At 36.5% G+C, this 17283-nt stretch overlaps 1 protein-coding gene across 7 annotated transcripts in view; it reads right to left on the reverse strand.

Annotated features, from left to right (window-relative positions):
- Positions 1 to 17283, reverse strand: part of TRPM3 (transient receptor potential cation channel subfamily M member 3) — a gene marked incomplete at both ends in the record, with an annotated part of 817853 nt that overhangs the window by 232658 nt on the left and 567912 nt on the right. For 6 of the 7 annotated variants that reach the window (XM_079706368.1, XM_079706367.1, XM_079706364.1 and 3 more), the window contains 2 exons: positions 4671 to 4795; positions 7910 to 8123. In XM_079706368.1, coding sequence (XP_079562494.1) covers positions 4671 to 4795; positions 7910 to 8123 — 339 coding nt within the window. Of the gene's footprint in view, positions 1 to 4670; positions 4796 to 7909; positions 8124 to 17283 lie in introns of those variants that run through there. The other variant, XM_079706369.1, reaches the window with a different exon arrangement.

Here is a 17283-nt window from a genome sequence, read left to right on the forward strand (position 1 = left end):
AATATATACAATCACAGAGAGCTTCCTCAAATAAGAGCTCAATAAATTACAATTACTATTATGATTATGCTCATTGAAGTTCTATAAAATAGAGCAAATGTTTTATAGTTACCTTAGAGATGAAGAAATCAAATCTTATAGAGTTTAAGTGACATGTCAAGGCCTTATGTTCATGCAAAGTATTATGTTAGTGGTTACCATCAAACAAAGAAAACAATTTAATCCCTATTTTTGAGGAGCTTTTAATTAAGTTGAGGAAAAAGACAGTTGTGAGAGAACTACAATCAGGAAAATGATATTGTGGGTGAAGTCAGGGAAGCCGTCTTGGTGGAAGGGAGCCTTGAGCTTAGTTTGATGGAAGTATAGGATTATGGGTTGCCATAGAAGAAGAGCAGTAGGTATAATATGGAGACATCACAGAGGTGGAGTTAACCTTAAGAGCTGAACAATATTCGTTTTCAGGTCTAATGGCAGGGCAAAAGATTGTTACTATCTCAGTATTCATAGCATTATTCTTCACCAAAGTCTGTTGTTTTTATCTATTAATTGAAAGATTTGGTTAAACAGAGTTGAAGGTATTTAAATTTAAAGAATCAAGGCTAGTTCTATCACTCAGTTGGGAGGATCATGCATCTTTCAAAGGGGTTACAGAAGAGCCTCTTCACATTCCACATTTCTTTGTCTCCATCCCCAACGTGTAGAGGCTTCACCATCCACCTCCCAACTTGAGCTGCTACATAAGAAAATAGTTTTATATTCAGATACTTGGTTAAAAAATCCCTCGACTATCGTTACTATAGTATGATCAAGCTCTGTAATATGAGTAGAGATTAAGTTGTGGTAAAGTTGTGAACCAGATAAAATTTATCATTATATTTTTTCCATGTTTATTTTCCCTGAAGCCTGAATTTCATCATGGCCAATCCATCTCCTCAATATTTATTGAGTACCTACTATGTGTGTGGCTCTAAGTTGAACTCAGAATCCAAAGATACATGCCTTATATCTTTAAAGTCTAGTTAAGAGATCGGACTTGAAGGGAAGTACATTTTTCAGAATATCTAGAAGCACACCCTAGGGCAAATTAATCTTTCTTCTTTATTTTTAGGGCTAGTATTTGCCTTTATGGTGCCATTCCAAAGGTATATTCAAATTCTAAGATGAATAGCAACTGTGATGTCTATGACTTCTATCAATAAAATAACTCTAGTAGTACTTGAATTTTCAGCTTCTAAAAGTGCTCATCTGAGAGTCAGCACCACAGAAATAAAATGATCTATATTTTCTATTGGTTTGGATATAAATCTACTGTAATAAAATATCTGGAATAAGATATAGGGCCTTTCTTTTATCCTTATTTTTTTATTTATTTCAAGTAAATTTCCTAGATTTCCCTTGACATTTATTTTGTGCCATTTCAATCTTATTCTGGAACACAGACATAGACTTGACCAAAAATGCAACAATCCTATTTTTTCAAATGATTGCATTTTGATAGAATTCTGAAGTGGTCAGGATTTTTAATAATATGTTGGTTGTTTTTCTCTGCTACCTGATGTCTGATCCTATAAGGTTTCCTTTTTGATGTTTATTACATGTGTGTTTGTTTATATAAAATGGAAGAAAAAGGATAGAAGGCATTAAATCAAGCTAACTATGAAAATTATTGTAACTACTTAAGAAGCTTACCGGACAACACTTCTGTTTTAATGAATTTTAGGGAGATTTTCACCAGTGACTACATATTTCATTCAAATACTTCTTTTTATGACAGCCTAACATCATATTCCTTTCAAATTATCATTTAAATTATACATTAGAATAATAAACTCATATTTAAATGTCCCTCAAACTATGTCATAAATCCTGTATACCAAAAACAGCACTTTTGGGAATTCCCTGGCAGTCCAGTGGTTAGGACTCTTCGCTTTCACTCCCGAGGGCCTGGGTTCAATCCCTGGACAGAGAACTAAGATCCCACAAGCCGCGCGGTGCAGCAAAATAAATAAATAAATAAATAAATAGAAAAGAGGAAAGAATCTATAGGAAAGAGAAAATCACGATTGGAAAGTGAATCACCTAAATAGGTCAGTGCACAGATTTAAAAAAATTAAATTAAATTAAAAAAACCTCACAGAAAACAGCACTTTTGCTCCAAATAATTTACAACTTGAAAAACAAACTCTTATTATATAAGAGCCTGAGAAGTCCTATGTGTATTCTGGTTTCCCAATTTTGGGGGAAAAACATGCCAGAGTGGTTGAAATTCAATAGATCTTGGTCAAAGATTTACTAAAAAATGAAAATACGATTGTTTTTCCTGTGCTCTCTACAACCTGCCAATTTTACTTCCTTTTCTCGGTCTCTCCGCAAGTTCACTTGGATCTTTGTGAGCCATGGCTTGCCTTTATTAGACCCCTGTGAGCAGGGACAATGAATGTGCACATTTTATTGAACTTATAAGTGGGTTTTTCTGCCCCCTGAACTGGGATCAAGACTAGTTTTTCATTGGGAAGTCAGACAATGTAAGTCCCATTGGCATAGGCATATGTAAGTTCCTATTGGCATAGAACAGGTAAGAAATACAGGGAGAAAGAAAAGAAGAGTGAAAAAGAGGAGCACATGAGGAGGTGAAATAAGAGAAAAAAAGCTAGAATTGGAGGAAAATGAATTAGGGGTGATTCACCCAACCCAGCAAGGCAAGTAAGTACAATATAAGTATTGTCTTTCCACAATCATACAGAATTAGAAGACAAACAAAATGATACAGAAAGGCAGTAGGCCAGCATTCTCTGCAAATGATTAGGCAACTGAGGTAATTATATGGTTACTCTATCTTGAATAAAGAAATAATCAGCCTTCATTTACTCATAGTTCATCTGCATGAGAAAGTTCCAAAACGGTTCCCCCCCCCACAAAATTGAATAATAACAACTCAGGTTTACAAGAGAGATGCTGAAACTATGAACATTTAAAAATGACTTCTGAATCACCATGACATTTTAAACAGTTAATTCATTTGTTAATAAAATGAACTATTAGATGCTCTTGGTATGAGGGGGCATTTTAGCATATTCTAATTCTTTAAGAACTGCATTTGTTCTAGTTCGCAACTGATATATACTTAAAAGCCAACTTGCAATCTAAGGCAAATATTAACCCAAATATGTTCCATCAAAGACTAGTCCCAGATACTTTGAAAAAATCAGTATTACTTTTCCAGTCAGTTCTGCCAACGTAACACTTTGGGAATTGCTGCTTGAGATATTCAATTTTTTTATGATACAAAACAGCAAGTACATTTTAGTTAAGAGAATATTACATTGATAAAACTATCTCATTCCTTATTCTACATATTCTGGATAAATTCGTGTTTCTACATGTAATTTGGTAGCATAGATATGGACATTTCTTATCACTTAAAATAAAGTTATTTATCACTTAAATAAAGTTCTGAAGGATTCAAACAGTGTTTATTTACTGCTTCTATTTCATGATCTTTGATTTTTAAATTCAAAGTATTTTGCATTGCATTTAAAAAAATTGCACATACTGTGTTGCACTGAAATAAGATGGTTTCATTATACTGCAACACAATAGAAGAAGCAGTTTAGGACCAGTTACTTCTCAACCTCTTTGATTAAAAAAAAAAAAAATTTTTTTTTTTTTTTTTTTGACTCAGACAGACTTCATGCTACTTAGAGAGAACTGCGAAGCACATTTATTACTCTATGGCAGGCCGTGATTGGGAATGGAGGATTGTATTGATCTGATATAGAGAAGCATTGATAAATAATTAATTGCTAAAATTATTGGGGACAAAAGAAATAAATAATGCATGGCAATCTGTGTACATAGTTTAACTCATACCAGTGGAATTCTGGAAAGTATTACATAGGGGAAAAAGTCTGGTTGTTAGTAGGAGAGAAAAACCCTAGAGGGGAGGTGGGGAATGACCTGTTTGTGGTTTTAAACAAATGAAAAAGAGACCCTGGAAATAAGACAGTGACTCAGAAAAAATAGGACCAAATTCTCTCTGGCAAAACTGTTGATTGATTGGTCAGTGTGTGGCCCCGGACATCAGAACAGGAAAGAGAGGTTAACAATCTGCTGAGCTTGGTCAAGGGCTTCTGAGTAGTTCCAGAGCAGGAAATAAAGATCCCAACTGTGCCCACTCCTCACCCAAGCATTTAGCAAAAGAAAAACCAAACAGGGAAGCCACAAGTTTGAATGGAAAGAATCTCCCTCTGTAGCCTCCTGTCCTAGGTGAAGGGCACTCAAATAAAGAAGCTGGAGACCTGGGGTGAGGAAAGTCCTCATTTTATGTATCAGTCAATGAATTCATGTTGTTAATTAATCTTAACATAACTGTGCCAAGAGCACTTGCAAAATTTGATGGGTGATAAAAGACCATTGCTTGATTCAAACCAAGAGGGTAGTTGATAAGTCTTACTTAGGACCTTTCCTAATCCTAAGAACTGACGTGGAGTTCACATAGATAGATTCTGGAAAATAAACGGTCTCCCATAACTATTCCTAACATCAGCTTCATTTCAGGAGGTGGGGACTAACAGAATAATCCAGTATGCATAGTTTGAATTCTAATTTTATTTTACTCTTTTGATATCACCTCTATGAGAAGTCACATACAGGGAGCTCCCAGGACTTACATCTCTTCCAATCAGGTCCTCCTGGTTTTCCACAATTCCCCAAGGGGCGATACCTATGGTACATATCTTCCCTCGAGACTTAGATGCATGGTCCTTCAAGGCATCTCCAACATGACGAATAACACCTAAGAGGAAAAAGAGAAGTATTACTCTAGCCTTTTAAAGCAATTACTTTCCATTGATCTAAAGGAAATTGTGGTAACTGTTTTTCCTAAGGTTAAATGCACTGAATATAAAGTTTTGACACATTTCTACACGAACTACACGTGTTCAGGAGAGAACATAAACTTGCAGCTCTAATGCCAGATACATTTGCTGGACTTGTATATGAACTCTAGTAATACATTTCTTATTCTATCTCATATGATAAAAAACACATATACAATATCTATAAAAAGAATACATACAGGGACTTCCCTGGTGGTCCAGTGGTTAGGACTCTGCACTTCCACTGCAAGGGCCATGGGTTCGATCCCTGGTCAGGGAACTAAGATCCCACAAGCCGCGTGGCCAAAATAATAATAAAACTTCATTAAAAAAAAAAGAATAAATACGATACTTTAAACTTAGAGAATCTTTTCTTGTATTATAAGTATAATGATGTATTAGTATGACTAAGTACTAATACCATGACAATATCCTATAAAAAGCATCATAAATAATATTATATTAAATCTATACCACAGTCTGTGTATGAGTTAGGGTCAGCAAATAGAGTAATTACTTAGCTCATATTTTGTTAATCTTGATTTCACCTTCTTATTTATGGGCACATAATGTGGAGACCCTGCTTGTAAAGAAAATGTTGACATATTCTGTGGAAAATTTATCTTAAAAATATATAAATACACCTTTTTAGACATCATTCTAATTATTTTCCTCTTCTGTCATAATGGCCTTCCCATCACCATGCCTTTCCTTACCATAGTTAAGAGTGAGAAAATTCAGTTTACAAGATTGTAGGGAACTACCTTTTATCTTTTAATAAACCATTTAAATAAGATATAATTTCTAATCTTTTAACTTCTCTCTCAAGTGATCATTTTTATAGAAGATATAAAATACATTCTCTAAGAAAAGATGCTTCCATTTATACTTTAAGGAAAATTCCACCCATTCTTCAAGGAAAAACTCACACCTAGTTCCATCTCCTATATGAAAGCTTAGTTGGATTTGATTTTTTCTCCATTTGAACAGGGTTGCAGTTTGTATATTTTGAATAGTTCAATATGTCACTGAACATATTCTTCTTTGGTTCATAATCACATGTGAGGATGTCTCTGCTCAGAGTAAACTCATTGAGGGGAAGGTTGGAGATCAGTGTCTTACTCTCTTCAGGTGCCGGCACAGAGTGAGGGCTCAGGAACTGGGCACCACTGAACTAACAAGCACACAAAACACACCAGGCAATTTAATCACAGGAGACAACAGACATGTGTGAACAACTCAATTCTGAAATATTCATAAGATCAAACAGAAAGAGCCTCCTTTAAAAAAAAATCAAACAACAGAGTAGCGTAAATAGCCACTAGTCCATGCTGAGCTGTGCTGGGAGCGTTGGGAAGAATATCAATTTCACTTACTATCTCATCTATGGATCTTCTAAGAGAAAGTACTGATAAAGAAAGCCAAATACAAGAGTAAAGGTGTGAATATTAGTGTTAAGTTTTTTCCTATTTATATGCAAAACTCACTTGGGGTCCAGTCCTGGACAAGAAGGTTAGCTTCATGGTAGCCCCTCCCTCCATCTGCCACAATTCCGCCTTCACCTTTTACCCAAGCTGAGCGTTCAATGGAACACACTTTGAGTGTTGGATTGAGCACTATGCCTGGAGAGAGGCAGAGATGAATTCTTTGGTTTACAACATTTATGCTGTTAATTCTTCTTTTGATATTGGATGCATTTCACAAAAGAAAAACAATAAACAATGTTCCAAGTTCCCCCAAACAGAAGATGGGTAAGCATTTCTTTTAGAAACCTTTGAGTTGATCTCCACAGGAGATGCAGGTTATGCCAGGAAAGCAAAAGACTGAATAATTATAGGCAAATGATGCCTGTTAAACTGTGAGTGAAAGTTGGAGCTTAAAGCCTGAACAGCCACGAAAGAAAACTGCTCTGTAGATATTTGATCACCACAAAGTAAACAGTAAAGAGCCGGCTGAGCAGGTCATTCTAAGATCATGTCACTATACAGACTGAGTCAGGGTTTCACATGACAACGATGGGCAGGGCAATATGCAGATTTCGCTGTGTAAATGAACCTATATTGTTGTGAGCTGAATGTTCACAACTTCTAGGTATGGAGGAGAATTCTGAGCGCAGGTCTCACTCAAACATCATCTAAACTACAAAAAAATGAATAAACAACATTGAGATAACATTTTATTTAAAACTAGTTGGTCCAGGGTTATGTTCAGCATGTCCCACTAACTTCAAATGTGTCCACATGTGCAGACTCTGAGTCTTGAAACAAGTCTGAATTAATTTACTGCAGCATTACCTGTCTCTTCCAATCGGCACTTCTGACTCAGGCTGGGGAAATACATCCAGACATTTACAGCATCCATTCCATTATCTGCTGCACATTCATAATGTTCTGCAGATAAGCACTTAACTCTAAGTGGGTTTGTAAGAATTGATTTGGCAGCTTGCCTGGATCACAATATAGAAACTCATTTGGCAGGTAGAAAAAACTGCTTGGAGTTCAGAGTGGGGTGTGTCTTCTGTCGGTGCAGAGTTGATTCAATGAAATACTTTAAATAATAAACACATGTTACTCCAGACTTTGCTGTCACCCCAGATGGAAAGGGCGTTCTGCAAACTCTAAAGCTATTTGCATCAAACTTAAAATCACTTAAAGAACAGAGTCTCCAATTTAGAGCAAAAGTTATTCCTTAAAAAATTACTGGATGCCTATTTGGCAAATTGAGGTATTGAAAATATCCTGTGAAATTCCACTAGTCGTGTTTATAAATTCTGTAGAATCAAGTATTAAATATCCCAATCTGTTTCTTAAGTGTAAATAATTATTCTTGGTTGAGAAATGACAGTACAGTTATCATTTAGGTAGAGGAAGGAGAGAGACTCAGTGAAAGGAGCAATAACCAGCAGGTGTGGACACACAGGTGTAGGGGATGAGGTGGGGGAACGTAAATATATTTAACCTCAGGAGAAAATGATCTTAGTCACAACATTCTCGTGGCCTTATGTTGTCCTTCTTTGTCCCACTTCCAATTACCTGTGTTAACACCTCCAGTGAATATCCATGCTCCAGTTGTCATGGCTGCTTTGATGAGACCTTTCCCAAAGACTTGCTTGAGTTTTGGCTGGAGTTCAAAGTTCTGTAGGCCCCCATGAACTGAGATGAGAAGCTTGGGAAGCTCCAACTGCCATTCCTTGGTCATCAGGTGTAGGAGGAGATCAGGTTTTGTATCGAAAGATACTCGTACGTACTAGAAGAAGGACGACCATTGATTAGGGAGACAGGGCAGGGCTGACTGTGGCTGCTTATCTTTACTGATTGCAATGATATGTATAGTTACTTGAAGAAAACGTCTTATAAAAACTAGATTTTTTAAAAGGGGCAAATCAATTGCTTTACCAAAAGAGCCTTCTAGACAAAGGGATTCATCATTTTAAAAGGTTTTCTTGAAATTCTGAATGACTACAAATTTTTAAATTATTTAACTTCTAAAACGCAGTGTAAACACAACTTTCCCTGGGATGGGTTCTTTGCTCAAAGGAAATCGTATTTATATTTTACCAACCTTAAAATTCGTGCAACAGTTCAAATGTTGCTAACATTTTCAATATAAATAATCCCTCTATACCAACTGGACCTAGATATGACTGTTTCTGTGACCCTATTATTTTGAGAGGTTTTGAAAAATTCTACAGTTCTACATAATGTAACAAGAATTTTAAAATATGGTAACAGCTGATTATATTTATTTAAATCTAAAAATAACTGCATACCAAATATTTTCTTTATCTTTCAAAGAAAAGTGACAGAAGTCATTCCAATTATTTTTGTAGAACAGTTGAAAAAAATTGAAGTGCATAGCAGATATCAAGGTATTACCAGATGCAACTGGAAATAAAGTTATGATAAGTATATATAAATAAAATGCTATAAATACATATAATGATAAACATCTATATAACTATAACTATATATATATATATATACACACATACTCATTTAGGTCTTTAATTATATAAACATTTCATTTCTAGCTGGAAACAACTGGAATACTGGGCAAATGCACTTGAAAGCCTTTTGAAATGTATTGCTGAGCTGGCATGAAAAGAGAGAATATTCAGATACCTAAACAAAGTGGAAGCTGGAATCTCAGGAGGTAAGGAAATACCAAAGCAAGCTTTGGCCTTGAGGCTTTCTCCTGAATCCTGGAAGACCATGAGCATCTGCTTTGGTAGGTTAATGCAGTATGGGGGTGCCTAAGGAGAGACCCCACATAAAGCTGGGATACTTCAAAGGGCTCCACTCTCAAGTGTAAGGAAGAAAAATAAATAAGGCTGATGGTCAAAAGAATAGAGCAAGGAAACTTGCCGGCCTCAACCTTGATTCTCAGCAGATGGGAAAAAAAAATTCTCCTCTGGTTATTTATAAACAAAAGTGGGTCCTCATACAGGTTCTGGTCCACATTCACACTCTCAGTGTGGTTTGAGAAACATCAGAGTATTTAATATAAGATGGTTCTGGTGGGGTAATGGCTCCAGATAACTCTCAGAAGTAAATGCAAATTCTCTGTGGAGGAATACATCATCAATCCAGGTCTCAAATAATTCCCATGGGAAAATAAGCATTTCATTGTAAAAAAAATAAAATCACAAATTACAGAAGGAAGTAAAGTAACATGAATGAGAACCAAAAGACAACAGGTAGCAGAATAAGATCCTCAAAGATACTGAAATGCTCAGACAGAGAATATGAAATAGCTACATTTAATATGTTAAAAAACATAAATGAGAAAATTGAACATATGAATAAAGAACAAGTGATTATAAAAAATGATCACATACATTTGAAAAAGAGTAAAAAAGAGAACTTCTAGAAATTAAAATATAACAATTTAAATGAAAAATACAGGGGATAAATGAAACTACAGATCAGACATGTTAACTATAGATCCAGAGAAATAAGCCAGATGCAGCCTAGAAAAATAGAGGAATTGAAAACATAGAAGAAAATTTGAGAATTTTAGAAGACGTAATCAGAATTCGAGATAGAAATAAAAGAGATAATGTGGAAGAGGCAATACTTGAAGAGATATTGGTTGGGAATTTCTCAGAATTACTACAAGATACTAATTCTCAGATTCAAGAAGCTCAATGAATCCCAAGCAAGATAAACAAAAAGAAACCCCTCGCACAGATACCTCATAGAGAACACCAAAGGGTAGGGGAAAAGCCTTCAAAAGGAGCTAGAAAAAAAGACAGATTACCTACAAAGAAACAGTCATTAGACTGATGGCTTACTTTCAACAGCAACAATGGATGCCAGAACAGTGTCTTCGATTTGCAAAGAGAAATTATCTGTCAGTGTAGAATTCAGCAAAATTATCTTTCCAAAATGAGAGCATATTATAGGCATTTTTAGACTACCCAAACTGAGAATTTACTTCTAGCAGACTTCACTGAAGGAAATTTTAAGATATATGTAGCAGGTAGAAGTTAAAGTTACATGATCCCAGATGGATGATCTGAGATACAAGAAAGAATGGTAAACGAAGATATTAGCACATATAGGGTAAATCTTAAAAAGCACTGGTTGTAAAATATAAAATGATAATAGTGTCTAATATATGGTGGAAAGGGATAGAACTAAAGCACTGGATAATATAGCATATAAATTAGGGAGTAGTAATTAGAGTCAAAGCATTCTAAAGTCTATATATTATGTGGGAGAGAAAAGTTTTAATTTTGGAATTCGTGAAGTATTAATGTTGAAGTTGCATAATCACCAAAAGAATAGACTTGCATGTAATCATACAAACATATGCTTTTGGATGTATAAATAAAAAAGGTTATGCAGCAGATGACAATTCATTGTAATATTTTTTGGATTGGGGAGACCCCACTGTTGCAAAAACCTTAAAAATTATATGTCAATTCTTCTGTTAAAGTATATTTTAAATATATTTAGCAGAAATGTGAGGCACAAACATACAAAATATCAAAGTAGCTTGATAAATTAAGCTGCATAATCAAGAAATACAAAAGAGCTAAAGTTTCCCATATATATATACTAGAAATCCAAAGAAGTGTTAGAATCTAACAAGCTGGTTCTATATTGATTTAATCTACTCAGCAAAAACCAATTCTAGAATGGAAAGAGTAAAGGTTGGCAATTTTAGCTAAGTACATTATATCAAAAGAATTATATCACTTATTTTACATCGGTAGTGTATAAAATAAGTGATATAATGGCTAGTGGGAAGCAGTTGCATAGCACAGGGAGATCAGCTCAGTGCTTTGTGACCACCTAGAGGGGTGGGATAGGGAGGGTGGGAGGGAGATGCAAGAGGGAGGGGATATGGGGATATCTGTATACATATAGCTGATTCACTTTGTTATACAGCAGAAACTAAGACAACATTGTAAAGCGATTATACTCCAATAAAGATGTTAAAAAAAAGAATTATATCACTTATATCGATAGAATTTAACTAGAGTTTACAATGTGGGAAACTGCATATTTTGTACACAAATTCTCATGTAGAGGGCAAGAACTTTCAGATATCTATCAGCAGAAATCTTCAACAACAACATGTGTTTTTGTGTCATGCAAGGAGCCTTGGGGCTGGAGAGACGGTACTGCAGTGGTGGAAGCAAACACAAGGGTTTCTTAAATAAAAGCTTTTAAAATTATCTATTGTTATATTTACTTTCTCACTGAGTGACTGTTTATAAGAAAGCTATCTATATAGAGCGCTATAAAATAAAAGAATAAAATGTTTTCTGTGCCTGTACACTGAACTTATGCTACTTAAGTAGTTAAAATTTGGTAGCTTTACTAGATTAAATTTATACCATTTTGAATAATTCTAGAAAGGGATATTTAGTAAAATAAACTAGAACTGAGACTCACAAGGCTTCCAAACTATACAAACCAAGAATGTTCATTGTGGGAGATGCTAAGAAACTGCTTCTCAAATTATTCAGTAACTTCATTTCAGTATCACTTTCTTATTCCTTCAAAAAACCCCAACTAAATAAGAATCCATATTCTTCTAAGGTGAGATATAAATTGCACTTCTAAATATAGAAAAACATCTAAAGTATAAAAATCCTTCTAAATTTAAAAAATCCTTCTAAAATCCCCTTGCAAGCCTAGATATTAGTTCCTAAAATTTCTGAAGAACTGTAAAGCTGTAGTCCCAATGATGAGAGAAGGCTTACATGAGAACAGTAAAATGTTTTGAAAAACAAGAAAAGTAGTGTGATTATGGCTTTTGGAACTTCAAGATGCCTCACTGAGCAACCCCACCTGCACGTTTCATTTAGCCAGGTAAATAATGTGAGATTCTGAGCCACAGGTAGTGTCTGGGGATAGACACACGTACATTACTAATTAACTCAATGTGAAGAGATATGGCAATTATACTAAATCACTACAGAGACTGTGTAATAATTTTAATATGTGTAACCTAGCTAAATAACATATTATGGGGACTTCCCTGTGATCTAGTGGGTAAGACTCCACGCTCCCAATGCAGGGGGCCTGGGTTTGATCCCTGGTCGGGGAACTAGATCCCACACACATGCTGCAACTAAGAGTTCACATGCCACAACTAAGAAGCCCGCATGCTGCAACTAAAGATCCCATGTGTTAGCAATGAAGATATTGCACACATCGCAACTAAGACCTGGCACAGCCAAAATAAAATAAAATAAATAAATAATAAATATTAAAAAATAACATATTATGGAGTTCAATTATTTATAGTAATTAGTAATAATAATCCTAATGCATTTTTAGGAATAAGTCTCACTTGGTAAATAATTCCCTTTAGGGCTTCTAAAGTTACAACTTACCAATAAGGAACCCAATTTACTGATCATGTAAGCAGTTCACTGGAAAGTGACCAATGAATCTAGTGAATATGTCAAAATTCCTTTTGAACTAGCTTCATCTTTTTCCTAGCTAGGAAACGAAGAAAAGCTTGCTGGTGGTCATGAAACACTTGTTACTCAGTTAATAAGTGCTCCAGTGGGGGAATGAATGAATGACCTTAGATCACCTTGTCCCTGGTTCTCTGTCTTACAGACGAACAAACAGAGGTATTCAGTGTCTGGCCTGTGTAAGGTCATGTTGCTCATAGGCTCTCTATGCATACTTCTCTCTACTCTCAATTTCTTAACTACTGAGAAAAAACCCCAAAGCTACAATCAAATCCCTTGTGTTCCAGGTACATACATACTGTGTGCTTTACATGCATCATTTCATGGACTCCTCCCAATTACGAGGTTGGTGGCATCCACATTTACAGGGGACAGGAAAGAACAGTAAGTTCAACAGCTATTAAGTGGTGATGACAGGATTCACACCCCAGGTCTGTCTGACTCCAGGTCCTTGCTCTTGACCTCAAAAACATAAATGCCTCCTCTCTCCTTACTTCTCCTTTTCCTTCACTTACAACCAAGCAGTCTGCGAGTCCTAATGATCCATTTCTTAAATGGTGCTCTCATCCAGGCCTTTCCTTCTATTGCTTCAGTTGTTATTTTAAGAATAAATAAGGGGCTTCCCTGGTGGCGCAGTGGTTGAGAGTCCACCTGCCGATGCAGGGGACACGGGTTCATGCCCCGGTCCGGGAGGATCCCACATACTGCGGAGTGGCTAGGCCCGTGAGCCATGGCCGCTGAGCCTGCGCGTCCAGAGCCTGTGCTCCACAACGGGAGAGGCCACAGCAGTGAGAGGCCCACGTACCGCAAAAAAAAAAAAAAAAAAAAAAAAAAAAGAATAAATAAGAATGCTCTTTACTAGGATGTCATTTTGGGTTGTGGCAACAGTCCTACTGGCTCCTCTAACCCTGTGTTCTCAATGAGACACCAACAGGCAGATTTCTTTTCCCAATTCCTTTTTGATCATATTATTTCTCAATTCAAATAGTTACATCATACATAAACTCCCATTCTGCCTGTCATGGTCCCCAAAGTTTGGCCTTACCCTACTCATTTAAGAGGCGTTTCCCCCCTTCTCTCTGTATTTGGCTAATGTTATTCCCCAAATCCTAGAAAACCCAGTCCCTCCCCTTTCATCTACATAAATCATTCTTGTCTTTCAAAGGCTCTTACTGACTGCTCCTTGGAATGCAAGCTCATGTTGACTCAATATAACTCTCAGTCAAACCCAGTTTAATATATATTTTTTTCCGGTTGTTTCTTGTTTGTGTCAGTTTTATCTCCCTATTTGCAAGATCTCTGAGTGGAGGGATCATGTTTGGTCTGACCTTCGATTTTGGATAAGCCTTTCAGTACTGGCTATGATGTAGTTACAATCTTAGGAGTTTAGAATTATCTTAGCAATCATGGGAACTAGAAATACTCTATTTCAGTTCTTCTGCTTTCCAGATGACACTGAGACCCAGGGAAGGTGAGTGACTGGGAGTCAGAATTAGTTATCTAGTAATTAACCACTCACCTAACCCATTAATAAAGCTACTGTTACACTGGAAACTCTAGGTTGAGCTGTGCTTCTCAAACTTTAACATGCAAAACTCACCCAGGGGACCTCAAAAATGCAGGTTCTGATTCAGTAGGTGTGAGGTGGGACTTGAGGTTCTGCATTTCTAACTAGCTCCCCAGGGACCACAGGAGTAGCAAGGATTACAACTCTTCCCCAGACCAAAGGTTCTAAGTGGTGTGTCTAGCGTTTATCACTGGGCCCAAGGGAAGAAAGAACACTCAATATTTTACACGAAAATCAAAGAGAAGAATGGAGGAAATAATGGAATATTACTCAGGCCATGAGAAGTAGGAAAGTGCAGCCACTGATAAGCTACTCAATTTCACCTACCTAATTCTTTTTCACCAGGACTAATTCTTATACAAAGGAACACATGATTAATGACAGCCCACCCCTGATTATCCAGAAACTGATAAATAACAGAAATACTGGGTGTCCCTGTTCCTTTAATGTTGGCCATTATTTTAGATTTATTTTTTCCTTCCCTTGGAGAATAAAAGATTTTTTTAAAAAAGGAAGCATTTAAATGAATCAATTTGTTACTTTTTGTATGTTATTGTTTAAGAGCTCAAGGAAACAGTTTAGGGATAAGAGGATAATTAAAACTAAGGGATGAAATGACACTTTATGATTACCTGGAGATTTCAATTTTTAAATTACATTCTTATACCCATAAGAATCAGGTTATTCAGTAATTCTCCTAGTGCTTGTAATGTAACAGTTAACTCAGGTGCTGAATCAGCAGCTTCAAGGTCATAAATGGCTGTACCCAGAGCAATTAATCAATTCCTGCTCAAAGATCAATGTGATTTGAAATTAGGAGCTATTTGGTTGTCAAGATAAGCAATTTTGACTGTCCACTTGTGAGCTCATTAATTGCCAAGAGATCACCTTACAAATAACAAGAAATCTTCCTAATGTGTATATTAAATTTTGTTACCTGGGCAGTACTCTGATGTGGTGATGTGTGTTCCTATTTACAGGTTTCCCAATCACGTGTGGCATCACACTCTAGCATCAGTTACAGTACTGGCACTGTAAATCATTTGATCAGTTTGAGACCCTCTCTTGTGAAATAAGGGTGATCCTGACCACCACACAGAACACTAAAGATTAAATTCTGGGAAATGCCTGGAATGGCAGAAAAATCAGTATATGTAAATTGGATAAGAGTTACAAGCACTCACGTTATAAATGACTTCTGCATACAACAGGATCCAGATACAGATACCTCGCCGTTAGCTCTTTAATGTCCCCTTCAAAGCAGCCGTTTGTTTCTCAACTCTGAGCTATCTGAGGAGTGACCGGTGCAAGTTATAAAAAGTACCTGTCCAGGCGGAAAATGTTACCTCTGTCTGGCTACCTATCCTATCCTTCTCCCTCATGCCCTTAGCTCCTTAATTTTAATTTCTAGAAATAAATTGAGCTCAAATGAGTTACCCATGCCTGCACTGCCATCATTAGTGCCCCTGCCTGCCAGCAGAAAGCCTGTGTGATAAGCTAATGAGATTCAGAAGAGTATCTAAAGAATGTACTGTATAAAACAGAAGTTAGCTCTACTTGAAATTGTACTATTTGATCTATTCTTAGGTGCTTTGGAGGCCAATGCATAAAAGCGTGATTTTCACAAAAACACGTACTTTGAATTCCAAACCACAAACTTACAAATGAAATATTGCAAGTGAGACTATAAGAGCAAACTAGAGCTTTTCTTTTGTTCGAATGGCAGAGGGCTTTGGTAGCTAAAACTCTTTGAGTTTTTGCTTTTTCCAGTTGCTAAATTTATTTTTGTTTAGCAAGTGATTTCACTGCAGTTTTCTCTAAAGCCACTCTAACCTGCTTCATCATTAGAAATGTTACTATTCACTTGTCAAAGCAGAATTCAACTTTACTATGGCCTCACTGCATTAAACTGGGTACAGAGGTGTCACAAACCAGACAGTATCCTTCCCTTTACAACACCCAGGGTGGGTGAAGGCTGGAAAGTGGAGAAGCAGCCATCACTACTTAGAATAGGCTGGGGTTGTTTAATTTAAAATAATAATAATAATCTTCCTTTGGTATTCTGATCTTCACTTGCTGTGGAGCAATTTGTCTCTGATAATTAATCTGTCACCTTTTCAACCCTAAATTTTTACTCACATCATTTTGCCCAGCATTTTTTTTTTTTTTTTTTTTTTTTTTTTTGCCGTACGCGGGCCTCTCACTGTTGTGGCCTCTCCCGTTGCAGAGCACAGGCTCCGGACGCGCAGGCTCAGCGGCCATGGCTCACAGGCCCAGCCGCTCCGCGGCATATGGGATCCTCCCGGACCGGGGCATGAACCCGCGTCCCCTGCATCGGCAGGCGGACTCTCAACCACTGCGCCACGAGGGAAGCCCCTAAATGAGTATTTTTAATTAAAGTTGTGGCCAAGGAGAGTATGTTGCATCAGACTGCTGAGACCATTTTGCTGATATCAGCTTTCCAAGTCCATGGAGCCGTTGGTTTTGCACCAAATGTTTAATGCTTACGGTGGTTTAATGTATGCAAAAGTTCTCTAGAAAGAAAATATGTGGAATGCAAATGTAAGGTGTCACTGTTATTGGATTCCCAGTTTGATGACCCACAAAACTTTGGGAGTGAAAATGCCATTGTAATTTATTCTATATCGTTTTTGTGGTTCTTCAATGTTAGATAACAGCTGCTTCCAGGTGATGGATGTTGATAAGCCAAAGCTAAAGGTTTAGAAATAATATAAAACTTCACTGAGCATATGACTAGTTGCAGGGGTACTCTATGAATTTTCTGCCAGAATTGCTTTTGTATAAAATTTTCTAGAACAAGATGAGTTTCTTGAGGAATGTCGGTTCTTCCTTCTCTATAGGTGTGTGATTGAGATCAGAAGTTTAAGTGATAATGATAC

This window comes from Hyperoodon ampullatus, assembly GCF_949752795.1.
Source record: "Hyperoodon ampullatus genome assembly, chromosome: 6".
NCBI lineage: Eukaryota > Metazoa > Chordata > Mammalia > Artiodactyla > Ziphiidae > Hyperoodon > Hyperoodon ampullatus.